We start from the raw sequence: 18,168 nt of genomic DNA, 5'->3' as shown, positions 1-18,168 counted from the left end.
GGCAAGATGATAAACATAAGGAGAAAAAGATTCTTAATGTATAAAGCAATGTGTTTTGAGACAACTATTACCAGTCAGGAATGGGATCTTGGGGTAACAAAACAGCATCTAGAACAAGAGAGTATGTTAGGAATTAGGAGGGAGAGGAGAGACAACAGCATTAAACACCAGTGGAAATCTCTGGTTCACCTGCATCTTCCATATTTTGTGCAGTTCTGGTCACTGTCTCCAGAAGGATATAGTAGAACTGGAGGAGGCTCAAGAAAGGTGACAAGGACAAACACAGCTCCCTTCCAAGGGACTACTGGGCAGGTGCATCTGCTGCCAGGCAAAGCCTGACATGAAAAAATACTGTTCAAAACACAAGCCAACGGACAGAAGGCCCAGAGAAGAAAGAAAACGTGGGATCTAGTCAGAAACACGACTCCTGTGTGTCAAACATTGGTGTCACTGCATGGGAAGCTGGAAAGATCAGTAAAAAGAAACATGTAATACAGCTTTGGTTGTGTGAAGGATAGAAAGCCAAAAGGAAATGCAGGCCTAAGCTGCCTCAGGCACAGACGGGTGAGGCCTGGGCAGCAGCAGCAACCTGACACACAGGGTTCTGCTTCCCAAAGGATACTGTAGAGTTTTCGGTCCTTGGACTCCGACCGCATGCGGCTCAGCTGCTGCTTATGACAGCGCAGGCTCCAGGGGTTATAGCTGATCTTTTCAGAGCTCAGACCACTGTTCCCATCCAACATCTGAAATGGAACATCTGAATGGATGTGCAAGTCCACCCTGGGACTCTTCGTTTCCTGGATGCTGCTGTTATAAAGACAGAACAAATGTGCCTGTTAGAATCCACGCATTCTCCAGATACTTACGAAGTCACATCCTCCCCTTGCACACAACTATCTCCTGCTCCTTCCCCTGCTGCACACTTCACACAATACAAACCTTAACAGCAAATCCTCGCTAATACGCTGGGCTACGGACCCACGCTCAAGGATCTGGTCTATCTGACATCTCTGCTGGGTTGTATGGTAATTGACAGAGTAAACAGGAACAGTTGTTTCTCCGGGAGCTCTGGCTGGCATGAGGAGGCAGAGACCCGTGTTCAAAGCACCCTTGGAAGAAACACCTGGATTAATAACCAGGTGGACTGAAGAGTGTTCGAATCTGTTCCACATGCTTTCGTTCCACATCCAATAAGCTGCCAAGGGTTATCGTCTGTGAGAAGCACTTCGCATGGATGAGTTCATCCTGAACACAGTAGAATTTCTGACACAGTTTACAGTGCCACAGTGTGCCGGGCTAGTAAGTGCGAGACAGCCTGGCCACTCCGTGGAAGTGCAAAATTCCCTCAGCAAAAGGAGCACCAGAGCTTAAAGGGGAAGAGAGATTTCCCATTCATCATGCCACCAGCCCTCAGAGCTTTACCTCTCAGTGCTGTCACTGGCCAGGCCAGGTTTTTCCTCCTTGTGCTCAGTGCCGCTGCTTGATCTGTGAAGGCTCCGACGCGAGTGCTTGCGTCGTGGCTGGTCCCTCTCTGGCATGTCATCCTGCTCCAGAGCCTCATTCTCCACGTAGGGATAGGCCACCAGGTTAATGTAGCCATCGCTGTCTCCCTCAAAACAGACAGACACCACACCTGCCAGAGAAACGACATGTCAGCTGTTTCCCAGGGGAGGGAATACACAGCCACGAGCACCCAAATGTTCAACTGGGGAGAGGAAAACATAGCTCAGAGCAACAAAGCAAATCCAGAGCAATGAAAGGAGGTTTAAGAGTACAAGAACCCAACTGTTAGCACAGCACAGAGAAGAAATCCCCCAAACAGTGCTCTGTGTCACTACCTGAGCAAACAGCCAGAAGCAGCGGGGGAAGCTCTGCCACCCACAGGAAATTAAGGACAAAAGTGCAGCTGGTAGGCTGAGGGGAGTGATTATTTCCTTCCAGTCAGTCCTGCAGCAAATGGAGAAAGTCAAGCATGGCCTACCAAGCTGATGAGGGGGGCAAAGTATACAAAAATACATATCTAGCTCATCTGGGTAAGTATCTATGTCCTGCAGAAGCATTCCCGCTGCCGACAAGGACATCACTGGCCAAGGAGGAGTGTGCTTTCTCTGCCAGAGGAGCTCTCCAGCACGTGAGCTATGAAGTAGACAGCTCTGAGGCTGAGGCAACACCTGACACTCTTAGCACAACTCAACCAGTCTCACAAAAGAGATCTGTAATGTCCCGGGGCTTCCTAGCAATAAAACCAGGGGGCCCTGGGAGCAGAACTACCTCAGCCAGGTGCAGAAAGCAGGACCATTTGTGTCCTGTCCAGTTTTACCTTCTGAAGGCTCCTGTAAAGCACCATAGTCCAAGGGAAGGTACAGATCTTTCACAGCACAGACTCTGAATATATCTAGCTGGCCAGCCACAGAGCAGGACAGCTGACACTTCTAGTTAAGGCTGACATCTTCAACTCTGTGACTCCCTCAGCCCTGAAAATGAGGTTATCAGCTCAACTCCTAACTTGCAAGGACAAAAATCTTTCATTGGTTTGTCACCAGTACTGATCATCAACTGAACACCGCAAGGTTTCCTCATGTTTCTGATGAATCATTTGATTCATATATATAGCTGCCAGGAGGATCAGAAGCCAGATGCACCAAATCAAATGATTGATCACAAACGTGAGGAAACCTTGCACTGCTCAGTTGATGCAGGCCATCATGTTACCGTCCTTCATTTTTCCTTATCTGCACTAACAATGCTAACAAGGCTCAGGCAGCTCAACACAACATCACAGCATTTCAGGACTCCAGTATGTCACTACATAAATGCCACTCCAAGGGCTTTGGCTGCCTGGACATGCGCCTCAAGATATCTCTGTGAAAGGGCAATCTTAAAGTAACATCTGAGTGCTCAGACAGGAAACATCGTCCCCAGTATTCCTCTGCCCCACATCAGCAGGAACAATTTCCGGCACTATCAGGAAACTGCGCAAGGCTCTCAGATGAAATCCCACACTGGGGTGGAAGTGCACGTCCTATGCCTTTAGGCTACCAGGAAGTATCCGACTTCAAGAAGACACGTCTACATCTGGACTATCAGCTTCATCAGTTTTAAACCCATCTCCCAAGAAAAGCCTGACATCATACAGACTCTAGTAACTACAGAGGCTTCAGCTGAGATTTCTGATGGGTCGCTAGAACACTGTATGGCCCCAGAGCGGCTTGAGGGTAACAAGAGGAGCAGCCTTTTGGAGACACTATTTTTCATTCATGACCTGCACAGACACAGGTAGGTAAGCTGACACTGCTTCGAGACCTTTCAGCTGCAACCAGATCAAATGGCAAGATCGTGAACAGATGGTGGTCCCAGCTGTCCCTGAAGCACCATCTTCCCAGTGCCAGGCAGTGACAAAGCAGCAGAGGCAACAGGAACGCAGAGTCCCCCAGAAGGCTACCTGCCAGCGTCACCATCCTAATACAGACACACAGAGCTGAAAGCGTATCGAGCTTCTGAAAGATACGGATGAGCTGCTAAACTTCCTACACCAATATAGACACTGGAAAATTCCATTCCTTCAAAGCAGCTGGGGACAAGGCTTCACCTTAGCACTGGGAAAGCAATGCTTCCTGCTTCAGCAGCTTTCTGATACGGGTCCATAAAGGAGATGGGGTGAGGAAGCAATAAATTATGGGACTGGAATGTGCAAATGCTCAGTATGTGATCTAACTTCATTCGCTCAAGGTCAGAGCTGTAATTGACAATAACTTGGTAGTCAGATTACTTCAGTTACACATCCATAACCTTAAAGTTCAAACAAAGTGTCACACTGCTTATTTTTTGTCTAGAAAGAGGAGCACATTAAACTCCTCATGCCTACAAAGAAAAGCTCCCTCCTTTCCAAGTGCTCCTACCAAACTGCTAGCCTGCAAAAGAGAATTAAAAACAACAAATAAAATGACACCAAAAGACAGCAAGCGATCAAAGCTGAAAGAAAAGGAGAGGGCAGGTTCCTCACACATGTCAGTGCATTCTGAAATGACGACAGGCCTCACCTTTGTACTCAGGTGTGAACTCCTTCATTTCTGGGGGCAGTGATTCATAGAATCGCTGTTCTCTGGTAATGAGGGGCTTGCAGACAGTATGGTCGTCGTAGCGCATCATGCTGCTGTGGCCGCCCACCTGGTGAATGAAAGGCTCCAGCAGGACCCCCCGGTCTCCGGATCGAGTGGCGTTCTTGCCATACTTGCCCACTTCCATGGTTTGACAAACACACATTGCGTTGGGCACCAGTTGCACTCTTGGAGCATGGGGAGAGCCACATGGGCTGGGAGGGGCTCAGCAGTGGTCAGGCAGCCACAGGGGGGAAATCCTGGCAATCTGCTTCCTTACAGTGATCTGAAAAAGCAAAGGAGACTCCTGTGAATGGAGGACCACTTGCATTCACTCCCTGTTGGCTCAGAGAAGTCTTTGGTATTTATTTGTATTCATAACTGTTCCTCTTCTGTTCTCTGTTTACATAGCACTTGTTCCAGCATGCTCCTCACCACCTCTTTCATCCTGCAGGTAAACACACCCTATCTCCGAGGCAGTCTCATCTACAGCTTCTCCAATAGCGTTGACAGGGGAAGGAGGAGATATATTTTGAGCCTCCCAACTTTAGAAAGTACTATTTCTTCCCTTTAGTTCATTTTATCAGTAAGACAACATGATAATGGAGCAGTAACTGTGAACTACAGCACAATTAAAACCAAGCCCACACCTGCCTATCAGTAACAGTGACTGACATAAGCAGAACAATCATTTCAAGAATCTCAATTCCACTCCTTATGTCTCTGCATTTTTAACATCTAAACAACTAAATAATTCCTGTTCATCTCCTACTCTAAGACCGTTTCCTCCTTTACTGACTCACTTCTCTTCAAGCTACGACATGAAAGACTCTCGGCTTAAGACAGTCGTTCTGTTGCTGTGCGTATGCTGTAACTGAATGGATCCCACTCGGATTCTCTCCTTTATTACTCTAAGCCCTTCAGGACAACTATTATTTCCTAATGCTTCCACAGCACCTACATGCACAACAGTTCCCTGATCTCTAGAGATAGGCAAGAGAGATCACTAAATCCAAATGAGATTAGAAGTGCTTTGGAGAAGACAGATGCTCTTTTAACATTTGCAGAGTGCCTGGCGCAGCCACAGGACAATAGAAAAGTAAACCATCCAAATTCTCTCCAGATGCTTTGCCCTTTCCAGCTTAGATCACAGCTGCTCCTGAGGCTACTGGGGAAAACACCACAGGATTTCCTCACAGCGATGAGTTACCCAAAGTCTTTGGTACAAGAACCATATGGCGACTAGTTTCTGAGTTCATCAAATTTCCGATTTCTTAGCACAGCCACAGCCAAGGGCAACAATTTAAGAACCGAGGGATCTTGGAGGCCTGAACAAGGGACACAGTTCAAGCTGTTCCTCATCTGGCCACGGGATGTCTCTGCAGTTACACAACACTGCCGAGCTAGGGAAGTTCTGGGTGAACATGAGCTCTTCTCCCTCCCCTCCAATTCAATCATGGAAGAGATGCAGCCCAAGAGATTCAAAAGGAGGGGCAACACTTCATAACACGTTTAACCCAGTCTAACCCCACAGCTCCCCGCAACAGGGCAACGCTTCCCTCCCTGTCTGCACATTCCTGCTCGCTCCCTCGCACTGGATTTTGGGACAGTACGAGTGTATGTACATTTGAGTTGAATCATCTCACTGATCCCATGGAAAACGTTTCCTTTTGCGGTTACATGACCACACAACTACAGCCAGTGTAAGGGGAACAATGTGACTATTTAGCTGGCTTTTAAGGAGGGGGCTGGGGAATAGAAGGAAAAAAAACCAACAAAAAACAACACAGATGGTTCCTCTCTATAGCAATTCATATCAAACTCTCTTCAAGGTATCCTTCAAAGTCTGTCTCCTAAACTCACTCAGAACCTAAGTCATATGACAAAGACAAAAACATGCTGTGGATTTCTCTCCTCCCTCTTATTTGCTTCATCAACAAGAAGAAATTTCAGCAGCAGAGGCTCACTTACGTCATATGTTTTAGTTTGGTTTAATGGCAGTTAATAGCCAAGAACAAGCAATGTGCCAGCATCTGCAAGAGATCAGCACTTCACAGATTTCAGATGAATGCTTTACAGATTTAAGTCTCCCCTTGCTGATGCAGCTTCATCTTGGATTCGGTTTCTTTTATTTTGCCAATGACTAAAGCAGAGCTTTCAGTTATTCCAAACAATGTAGGGGACAAGTTCACACCTTCCTGTAGTTTAAACTTCATGGGACAAGAATCTGTGTGATAACAGTAGTTGCCATACTCAGGAGACACGGATATGACGCTCAGGTCTGGCACTAGTCCCCGTTTTCACTGAAAGCCAATTACAAAACGTCTCAGGGTCTCATGTTTTGCCAGTGACAGAAGGAAGTCCTATTATCTATAGTTTACAGAGGGAGATTATCTAAGCCAACCCATTAGCTTCACACACCTTCACTCGCTTCAGATGGCAATCACAAACACCCAGACAGACACACCCCCGCCCTGCAAGGCCCACACAGACTGTTCCAGCAGTGAGGAGTGCATCACCTATGGGCTACAGGCAGATTTTGGCCATCAGAGCAAGATATCTGGACCCTTTACCTACTTCCAGAAGCTTTCTTTCCTAAAGGTGAGCAACAACAAAGCATATGCCACCTGCATTATTCTGAGGACAGCAGCCACCTGCTCTGCGGAGTCCCTCAAGCCTTCTCCAATGCATGGCCTAGAGAGCCATGAGGTGACTGCAATTGTCCACAAGGCTCTTGGGAAGGCAGCAATGAAAACAGGCTGCAGCCATCAAGAAGTGGCCCAGGCTCACTGCCAAGTACCCCACCACCCCCAAGAAAACCTAACATGACAAGTTTCAGATGTGCAGGCACACTGGGAAGGAGTGACAGCCACAAAAAACATATTCCGTGGCCGTGATGCAAGAGGAGCCAGGCACCAGGTGGGGAGAGAGCCCGAACCCAGGTACAACTACTCATGTACTCATCCACGTGCTCTAAAGAAAACTGTGATATAGACAATATTTTTCCACGTATGAGTGAATGTGAGGAAAAAATACTTTGTGGCAAGTAGCATTGAGACAACATTTTTAAAGAGGAAGCTATCTACAGGACTTGCAAAAAAACACTTTATAGCTCAGATACAGCTTAGTGTTTTCCAGGAGACTAACTCAAAGTAAAGGGTTATTACTAAATATGGACACTATCCACAAATAAAGACAGAAGAAACCCAGCAGTTTCAAACAAATATAAAGCAGAAAACTATTTGAAGGCCTAAATATTACTCACCCTTCCTTTTTAAACAAAGGCATGGGTTCAACTATTTTAGCTGGCTTATAAAACTCACAAGTCCTTCCAATTATACTGTAAAATGCAGTGCACAATCCACAAAACAGCTTGAAGGAGACCAGTTCATCCAAGCAGATCCTTTGGTATCCTTCAACACCACCACTATAGCTCAAACAGCAGTAAGATGTTCAGGCTAGTTTAGCGTCCCTCCTTCCAACAGACTGATCAAGACAGTCAATCCATCAAGGCAGACTCACGAGAGGTAGGAGGTGAGGTTCAGGAGCAGAGTTATTGGTGACTAGAAGGACACACCACATCCCATATTCCATTATCCTCCCCAGTAAAAAACTTCTACTGGAAAATCATTTGCTTTACAATATTTAAGTCTAGATGCCTGCCTGTCAGTGTATCTGCTCCAAATCTGAATGGCACACCTACTGTTCCAACACTTTTTAGCAGGATAGTCATAAAGAAGAGCAGTAAGCTGTACTTTCTTGTAGTAACACACCAGGTATTTCCAAACAAAAGTCAGGAAGACACACAAGGTGATTCTGCTCTTCCTGAGTAAACCCTGCCCTCAATATCAACATTACCCTCCAGGAGGGAATATGCCCCTCCACGAAAACAAATAGTGCTGTGCTCTTGGAGACCCAGAGTACTCTTAAACATTACTGAACCCCGGCTGAAGACTACCGATGTCATACAAGACCACCACCAGCATCAAGGACATGTCTGTTCCTGACAGCCCCAGAGCACCGCCATCCCAGGATGCCAGCACAGCAACAAGGGAGCGGGAAGAGCAGGGATGTCCTCTTTGATGGTGTAACTCAAGGTGACAGGAAAACTAGCCTCAGAGGTCACCATGCACTTGAGAGGTAGGGGCAGAGAGCTGCACTGCAAAGGGTGTGAGAATTACTGCAGACTGCACCATGATGCTGATGTTCCCACTCTTTATAAGCTGTATTGTACAGGAACACTGGCAATGCTTCATGACTCACTAGTAAAGCTATTTTCCAAAATAAAAAAGAACAAACATTTAAAATTGTAATGTATTACACAGTGAGAAAGCTGACTGCATTAAGCACTGTTGATTCATGCCTTCGTTGTAAGCAGCTTGCATGTTCATCTTTCCAGCATCGCCTTGCTGCGGTTCCTCGGATTGTTGCCAGCCCTCAGGACCTGTGGTGCTGAAGGCTAAGGCAGATGGCCACTGACGATTCTGGAGATGGGCCACAGGCAAGGGATAAATACTGACCTCAAGGTCATGAGAAGTTGGACTTTCCCTTAGCAACCCCAAAGCAGTCAGGAGCAGAACACAAGAATACAAAATACCAGTATACCAGGCAAGAGGACTACAGCATTTGGCCAGTGGGTACCTGGTGACTGCTTCTTGTGAGCTAGACTCGTGAGCAGAGAGAAGCAGCAGCAAGAAGCAGCAGCTTGCACCCATGCTGAAAAGCATGGTGTTTTCTAGTCATGCTGGATTAGGTGACCCAGCTTCTACAGAATAAATCCCAGCCTAAGGAAAAAAAAAAAAAAAAAAGCATCTCCTACTGCGCTATGAGATCAGCTTCCCAGCACGAAAGCTGACCCACAGGCCTGAGACATGACTGTCTAGTCAACAGAAAACAGAGATGACCCCTGGGACCTGGGCAGAGAACACAACTCTGCAAGAACCTGCAGCAACATTTAGGACCTAACCAGAAACATTTTGCCAGCCTGATACCCAGGAAGCTAAACACTCTCCTAGCCTACCTGACCACACAACTCTGAATCCCGAGCCTTCCCCTGCATCTTGTCCAATGCTTGAACTGTGACCTCCAAATACACACAGTGTCCTCAGCAAGGCAAATGTGGGTCTTCAGATTGAGGCCAAATAGTAGAATACAAACCGTATGTATGCACCAAAAGCGAAACAAAAGTCTTAGGAAAAGCTGAAGAAAGCCAACTGAGGAAGAGAACACCAGCAGTGAGGCTGGTGGAGGAATGCAATAAACAAGGCCACGGAAAGGACAACAGTCACAAATAGACTTGTTCCACCCTGCACCACAAGCTGAACAAAAGCATGCTTCCTTCACCAGTATTTTTCCTGCCTCAACAACTGCTGAAGTGTGCACAAGGAAAGAGCCTAATCTACTTCAAGATAGAGCTTGATTGAACTTACAGAAAGGACCACATGGAAACTAAAATTAGGCATACCCTATGTTTCTGTTTCCTAGAGATCTGAAGGAAGATATTGTGCTGTACTAATCACAAAGCTTCAGCACTTTTGCCAGTAGCCTGTGAGACCAAGAATCTTCTCCTCTTCCTAAGAAAGGAGCGGAAGTTAAGCCTTTTCAGAGCCTTTTGAAGAAAAAGGCTGAGCTATGCACTTTTAACTGGCTGGAATGCCAGTTTTAATGCCTAGATTAAAACCAGTGCCTAGATCTGGGGTTAAAGAAGGCTTTTTTCTTGGAGTGCAGATTAGCAGAAATTGCAAAGGGCCTTCTGCTGTCATCTATGCATAAAGCATGGCATGCTCTCAAGGAACAACAGGGTACCTGAAGCCCTTGCTGGGGATCTAGACTCAGGGCATAGACAATACCCATTTTCTCATGCTGGCACACTGCAGTGGTAGCTTTTTTTTTTTTTAAGCCAACCCTTAGCACACAACAGTGCATAGGGAATGTCAGTCATGTTTACCAACATATGGAGCAGGTGCTCTGCAACTCTTTGTGAACATCTGTCATGCAGCTGTCTGCGAGTGAGGGTAACCAAAGCTGGGACTCAAATGGCCTCTTCCAGCTTGTATTCCTGTTTGGCCTGATGCTGGAAAAGCTGGCACTACTGCGATAACATCAGGCTGGGGAGCAGGAGAGAACGGCACATAACAGGGATGATATAAGCCGATTTTAATTCCCTTGCTGCTCTTTTCTCTGGGTTTCCACTTCCTCACTGAAGAAATGCAGCCCATTGGCAGGAGGGCACAGGCTGCCTGGGGACCTGCCAGTCCTTGTCACAATATCAGTGCCACTGCAAAGGCGAGGATGGAGGAAGGCCCAACCATCGCCACTCTTTCCTCTCCAGCAGGCAGGGAGGATGAGCAAGAGAGGGGGAGCTGAGCTGCTGAATCCTGCTGCACCTCACCACAAATATACCCTGCCCCAGTAGTAAAGGGCACCTTCCCTCTCTGTTCTGAAGCACTGGCTTCAGACCAAGCCCGAGAGTTTCCATAGCAGCAAGACCTGATCGAATATGTACGTTAACAAAAGGCTGTTTTATCAGTACCAGCCCAGAAGATTTTGGAGAGAGCAGGGTCATCCAATATCAGCTATGCATTTTACAGGAGAGATGGGAGTATGACACATGGTTTCTAGAGAAGAGCTTAGGGAAGATCAATGCTTGTGAGGCCTCATTGCTCAGCTTTCTGTGGGCTAATTTCTGGCTTCTCTTCATCTCATTTACAAAGAGGAAAAAAGTCTCCGCTGGATACAGGTTATTTTTAAACTATTCCAACGCAAACACTGCCATTCAGCACAGCTCTCAGATTCAACAGAGACAGTTAGAAAGGAACTTATTTTCAATCACAAACCAAGAAAGGAACTCATTTTCAGTCACAAACCATAAGGAATCAACCCAACCAACGAAGAAAAGACACTTTGTCAATTCACATTAGTGAAGGGCCTCAGAAAGCTCACCAACAGGATCACTAGCAGAAAACTGCAATCCCTGCATCCATAGAGGGGGGCAAGAAGAAAAAAAATTCACATCAATTCCATTGAAGATTTTTTACTCAAAAACTAACTTGGAAAGAATTTGTAACTCAACTTATAGACTGAATAAGCAGAGGGAACAATTTCACCTCCTGTCTCAAAAATGTTTTGTTTCAAGTTTTCATCAATGCCAGCAATAAAGCATACCTGCTCTTCAGTCAGAGATCTTGGCCTCCTCCCCAACAGGGAGGCTTAAATAAACAGCCACATCCCTGAGGAAGTCCTGAAGGACTGCACAATTATCCAGGTAACTCCACCCAAACACCTCCCCAGTAGGAAGACGATGGAATGACTATGCTGAGTTCAGCATGAGGAGTATGTTCAGGAACACTGCACTTTCATGTCAGCTGTGGGTGCCAAATTCCACCACCTCAACAGCATCAGAAAGCAGGACAGATGAGCAGGTAAACGCACCACGCTCATCTGCTGACACTAAGAGAATGAGTCAGAGCTGGTGATGCCTGTGCTGAACCAAACACACCACGCAGCAATCCACTGCTGGCAGAGAAAAGGAAGGTGCAATTTTGTGGCAACGTGCACAGAGCTTAGCCAGATAGATTGCACTGGGGAGGATGCTCAGAGTCAGAAGAGCAGCCCCACCTAACAGACCAGAATCTGCAACAGTCAGGTGAGTGGCAGTCTCAGGTCTGCACCACAAGAGCGAAGAGAACTGGCACCTCCTAAATTCTTACCTCATCTGCTCCTGGTTAAAAATGCCCCAGAAGTCCTTGCAGGTATCAAGGTTGGAGCCAAGGAAGTCAGTTTGGCCTAATCACCTACACAGAGTACAGCTGGCCCCTGAGCTGGGAAGACGCTGTTGTCATACACGTGTGCAAACACCTCTGGAGCTTGAGCTCCTACTCACACCTCCACACAGACACAACAAGCAGAAATGGCTGTACACCTCAGGCTTGTGTCCCTCAGCTCCTAGCCAGTACAGACACCTGGAAGACTGGTGGGAAGATGGGACAAGATTCTCTCAGCTTGGGTAAGAACCAGAGGAAACCTCCAGCAAAAGCACCAAAATGGCAGAAAAGGAAAGTACTTGTGCAGCAATAAAATCAGGCTTGAGAGGGTGGTTGACAGGAACTGAACAGTCGATGTGCTGCATCTTACACCTGCCACACACAGAAAGCAAAGCACAGAGGCCCAAGCAAGGATTCTACAAGAGGAAAACCAGTCAACTCCCCTGACTCAAGAGCAAGAGCACACGTATACTCCACTTTCAGACCATTATGTGGGCTGCCAAGAAAGAGACAGAAGGGGTGTTTTCTGGCTTTTTGCCCTCCACTATCTCATAAGTTATCCCAAGAAGACAAGGGAAAAACAAAAGAACAAAACCAAGACCTACCCAGAAAAATTAAGTATAAGATCTATTTCAAATTAAAAGTAAAGCAAAAAATTTCCATCTACCTGCACTTCATAATTTGTTTCTGCTTCCAGAATGTATAAAAACATCGAATTAAGGAAGAAAACCTGGGTGAACAGCTAAGCCTCCAGCTCCCTCAGAGAAATGGTAGTCAAAAAGCATACATCAAAAGCTTGGTCTGCACAAGGAAAAAATGCATGCTGATAATTTATCCATTCACCAGGTTCTCTCCAGTTCAGTAAAACAGGGCAGACTGTGGTGGAGACAACTGTTTGTCTTGGTTGTGATCATCCACAATGAAACCAACTCCATCCAAACACCTAACTTAAAAAAAAAAACCAAAAACCAACCTAATATTATTTCTTTTGGCACTGCTGGAGCCCAATCAGTTTCCAATTCATCCTTCAGTTATTTCTTCAGACCACGGTTACACAGGAAATCCTCCGACAGCTGCACCAGCATGAACAGCACCCTCCCACTCAACTCTGCTGTGCTGGTACAACTGTCTGTAGCCTCACCACGACTCAAATTAGGGAACTGATCACAGTTAAAAATAAACCAGCACTTTGTTTTGTTTCTTTTAAGGATTACTTTTCAACCCAGGTCAGATATCCAATCTATTGTGCAGCTGCACAAACAGTTGTATCAGCACAAGGTGCCTGAATTGCTGATGGTTATCCTTGTGCTTAAAGCCAACGTTTGCATTCCCAGCTCACCTCTTATTTCATGGCTGCTGTAGAACAGGATTACTTACTACACTGAACACGTAGGGTACTTTATTGCTGCAGCTTGCAACTGCGTGGAGGGTCTCTTTAATGAGACAAAATGAGGTCACACTGATGTGTATCCTACAAGTAAGGCATGGCTACTGAGCTCCCTTGAGCTGTGTTGCTTGTCCTAAATTATATGTCATTTTTGCAGTCTGCATGCTGGAATAAATATAAAAACATGACTAACAAAGTCACTGATGCGAATGAACAGCTTTGGGCCAAGTTCTAAAACAAAACTCTCCTAGAAGTTGCATAACCATTAACTATCTCGGTGATCTTCCACTCAAACTCAAGCCTATGTAATGTGCAGATTCCCATTGATTTCAAGACTGACATTCAAGGAGTGGGGAATGTATCTGCAGTTTTGGCAACTCTTCAATGGCAGCTGAATTTTAACATGGAAATAATAAAAGAAAGGTGAAAAAACAAAATAAGCACCAAGGAACGATGATATACTAACATGCTGTAGAAATGACCACAAGAGAAACAGACTAAAGGTTCTTTTCACAAATTACCAGCTCAAGTACTGCTTGAAACAAAATCAACTGAAAATACTTCCAAATTTGATGGCTGCCTGGCAACCTACCCGAAAGGACCTGGTTCTCGGCTCTCTGCTTTCAGCTGGTGACAGGTATCCACATCAGACACGCACCATTATGTAAGGCCGTCGCATTGAAAACAAGGCACAAAAGATTGAATAACCATTAAGATTTGACTTCTAGAACAGGGTAGGGGGCATGTTACTGAAACAGCTTCAAGAAATAAGATTTCTATAGTTTGTTGTGTCTGCTCTAGAAGGCAAGAATCAGTCTCTAAGTTGTTCAGCAGCCTTGTTTTGTAGATGTCTTCAAGTAAGTCCATGAGTACGCAGAGATCTAACAAAATCGGTATTTGGCAAATCTTATCCTTTTGCTCTTTAACATGCATCTCAGGGTATAGTTCCCTGACAGCTAAAATAAATCAAAGTCAGCACTCTTCAAACCCATCTTCCCTCCTGAGTCAGCACTGGCACTCACCTGATCCTGCTCAGAAACTAGCCTGGCAAAAAAGTTAAGCCGGAAAAAAAAAAAGTTGTTTTTGCCAATGTGGCTTCCTGAACTGGTTTAGTGCCAGTGCCCAATGAAAGTAAAAGGAGAGAATCATCCAGCAGGGGAAGGGCAGACAGAAAAGCAGCAGTGCCAATTGCATCCAGCTTCCACTGACCTGCAACCACATGCTCAGAGAACAGTCTCACCCTGACTTTGGAGACATGAGTTGCTGCTCCCAGCAGAAAGATCGTTCAACTTTTTCACCTCTCTCCTGACATCATCTTGACACTGGCACCAGCATTCTCGCAGACAGCTAGATTAAGTACTTGATCTGGTCAGAAACTAAAACACCAATACATGAAACAAAAAGCCTTTAGTTTTCAGCTGGATCAGGTCCCTAACAGATATGACCATGAGGTTCAACAATCCCCCTACCACCAAAAGAAGTGAGAAAGCAGGAATCTGTGACTAAAGGCAAGGAAAGAAAAAAGCTAAAGTTCAACATAAGCAACCACAAAGCTGCACTCTTACTCAACATAGACAAAATATCACAACAGGACTATGTAATATTTATGCAAAAAATTTTTTGTACAGAAGATTTAAATTGTACGTTAAAAATCAGCAATCTAATCCTTCATGTTTTAATTTTCCAAAACATACCATTAATACTTAAAAGTGTCCTATTTCCTAAAAATTAAATCTTTAATTCATTTGTTATCAGAATTATTTTCAGAGCAAGAGAGCTACTAAAAATACATAGAGGAGAGTGAGAAACAGCCTGTTGTGATTAACTAGGGCATGACAAACAGCAGCAGCATGTGCAAGCAGTACCGGGGAGCAAAGCCAGGAGGAACAGTGACAACAACATTATACAAACAACACTGATTCATGAACAACAAAGAATTCTTAGAAACTGCTGCCTGGGTTACATCCAAGGCTCTCTTTACCTTGATTAAACTATTAAGAAAGTCATTTCAAAAAGCTGACCACTTTTGCACAACCAACCTTTTTTGGAAGGAAGAGCTGATCCATGTAAAGGGCTTTCTGTAAGAAACCACTGCAGCAGGTACCGTGAAGTGATCCATAATCAAACTGGTTTCAGCAATAACGTATGTAACTTAAGTGCAGGTACTACCCTGAGTAGTTGTCGATCAATATACCAGAGCTCCCTGTGTGCTGTCATACTTGGAAAGGTGAAAGCCTCACCAGATATGTTGCAGTGACACTAAAGGTGACATGAAGCTAGAACTAGTGATTTGTCCCCTGCCTCAGCAGGAAAGAGCTTGTGCCACCACAGCTCCAAAAGCTGCAGGTATGTACATACCCCTCATCTGCTGCAGAGCAAACACTTTGCCATTCACTGGGCACTGCAGTGTGGTGTGAGTTTAATTTAGTGTGAGTGACACTACAGGGTCTTCTCAGAAGAATTTCACTTATTCGTAAGGTACATTTCATGACTTTAGCCTGACGCCTATTTCCTCATGATCAACATCTGTTTTAGCTAGCTCTTGCCATTGCTTGTAGCACCTAACTCTGAATAAAGCGCTGATCAAATAGGGGATTCCTGGAAGACTAGTTTTGCCTTAGAGATGCAGCAAATTCAATTTCTACTTGTCATTTTGCTGCCACTTGAAGGACAGGACACTCCAAGAACAGTCTGGGCTACTTCCATACGCAATTCACTCCTCCAAAATTCAGAGTTAAAGCTGTGGCTGCCTCCTGAACAAGCAAGAAGTTTCCAGCACTACTGTATTTGGACAATCTTGCAAAAAAAGTAGGTGTTTTCAAAGAAAACAGCATGTTCACGGGCAAATGCTACAACAATTCTGTTGCAACAGATCAGAAGCAAGAAGTTTACCTTAATACATACCTGACTCCTGACAATTAGTCACTAACATTTAAATAAATACTTCCAATATCAAATACACACATTAAAGGATATTAAAACATTAAGAAAATTCAGTAAAGCCATCATTTAGGACTGCATTTAGACATTCTCACAATTTTCCAATACAAATAAAATACAGGTGCAACAAACTAAGGCAAAGGTAAAACTGCGGTGAAGCTGCAGAGTGCTAAGCAGAAGCACGTGGTCCCGTTTAGATCAAAGCATGCTCTAAGTGTCTCATGAGTAACAGACTGTATCTCTATAGAGTAAGAATTCATAACGCTGTCACATAAGATTATCAACCCACAGACACACAGCTGTCTTCCGGCAGGTAGTCTCTGCTTCTGCAAACCTGAGGCAGCAGAAGTTTTACAAAGGTCAGGACTCTTGTGGATTCATCTAGATCTATTTTCCACTGCTGTGAGATGAAATATGAAAAAGGGATAGAAATTGATCACAAAGCAGCAGAGCTTCACACAGGGATTGTTTCTCACCCTGCAAAAGGTGACCTCCCAAAGCCTCTGAGTCTCCTCTCCTCTAAGAGGATTATGAATCCTACCCTTGGCAGACCTCTGCCCAGCTACTGGCCCACTTACATTACACATTCATACTATGTCTTGTCTCTTCATTCTTATCAGCACAGAGATATTACAAGAATTTATAAGGTCACTGCTCAAAGATCAGGACTTTAAATGGAACCTCTAATGCAAGCAGGGAAAGCTACAGCCAGTCACATTTGGTGGAGACTCTCCTTTATGGCTGCCACATGCCCAGCCGCAGGTCTGCTTAGTGCAGACCAGTTCAAGCCTATTTGCACATGCAGGCTATCGACTGCCCTTGGAAGCATTTCATCAAGGAACAACCAAAACCAGATCGTCACATGCTAAAAAAACTGGGCAAGTCTAGTAAATGCAGTTCACTGCACCACAGCTCATGCACCAAATCAAAAAGTCTCAGTGAGCACGAAGTCCAGGTGTATTTTCAAGAAGCGAGGAGCAGCAATGCACTGCAAGTACACGTTGGCATCTCAAATGGAAAGCCAAGGAGTAGACTGCAGCAAATTCAATTACATAAATCTTTTTTCACAAACACTAGGAAGCAAGAATTTGAGGACAATTTTTCCGCCATTCTTTTGGTTTTTGCACCTTCTAAGATGACACCATTTGGGAACTTCTGAATGGAATCTATGAAGCAAGTCCTGAATGACCAATCCCTAAACAACAGTAATCAGGAATCATTTCACTTGCCACTTAATAGCACACAGATGTGAAGCAATCTATGCTGTCACACAGGTGAAACCATGCAGTTTTTCTTTCATAAAGTAATCAAGTTAAAATGCATTATGAATTCCATAGTTATGAGAACTGTGAAGACTATACAGAAAGAGAAACCTTAACAGGTTGGAAAACATTGCCAGCAAGGATGCAGAATCTCTGTGGATGGAGATTTAGGATGAGATAAGGCACATACAAGCTAATCCCAATGGACTCAGTCAGTTCTCATTTGTGACAAATGTAAGATTTTCTCAGAAGGGGAAAAAGTATGAGGCTAACACAACAGAAGATCTTCTCACATGCGTCTCTAAGAACACCACATTTCTGGCTGTTACAGACTATGCAGTGCAACAACTAAGTGAAGCCAAGAGTTAAGAGTATTAAACAATAACTGTATAGAGAAGCTACAGGGTTAACCACAGAAGCACAAAAGCCACAAGGAGATAAACCTATGAAGAGTTATTACAAAAAACTGTAAACGCGGAGGAGCTCAAATTATATTCCTTAAGTAGTTTTGATAAAATAAGAATGATCTACAGCTTTCAAAGAGATCACTAACTGAAAGACAAATGTAAGCAGCTTGTGGTGAACTTGGATTTTTAGTATCTGTTCTTAACTTCTGAATTATGATGCTTTTAAACCAGAAAAAAACAGCTTTGATTATTAAAGTCAGTTGTTGCAGATAATTGATTTCCACAGAAAAATCCACAACTAGGACAAAACAG

The 18,168-nt window shown here is 44.7% G+C and overlaps 1 protein-coding gene across 5 annotated transcripts in view; it reads right to left on the bottom strand.

Moving 5' to 3' along the window:
- IP6K1 (inositol hexakisphosphate kinase 1) overlaps positions 1–18,168 on the bottom strand; it is a 39,081-nt gene that overhangs the window by 5,213 nt on the left and 15,700 nt on the right. For 4 of the 5 annotated variants that reach the window (XM_074914682.1, XM_074914684.1, XM_074914683.1 and 1 more), the window contains 3 exons: positions 4,041–4,383; positions 1,423–1,633; positions 623–807 (listed from right to left, as the gene is read on the bottom strand). In XM_074914682.1, the coding sequence (XP_074770783.1) occupies positions 623–807; positions 1,423–1,633; positions 4,041–4,263 (619 nt within the window). In that variant the 5' untranslated portion in view covers positions 4,264–4,383. The remainder of the gene's footprint in view (positions 1–622; positions 808–1,422; positions 1,634–4,040; positions 4,384–18,168) is intronic. The other variant, XM_074914686.1, reaches the window with a different exon arrangement.

Source organism: Athene noctua, chromosome 10 (assembly GCF_965140245.1).
Source record: "Athene noctua chromosome 10, bAthNoc1.hap1.1, whole genome shotgun sequence".
Lineage (NCBI taxonomy): Eukaryota > Metazoa > Chordata > Aves > Strigiformes > Strigidae > Athene > Athene noctua.
Note: the sequence above shows the minus strand (reverse complement) of the source record. Positions and strands in the feature narration are given on the sequence as shown.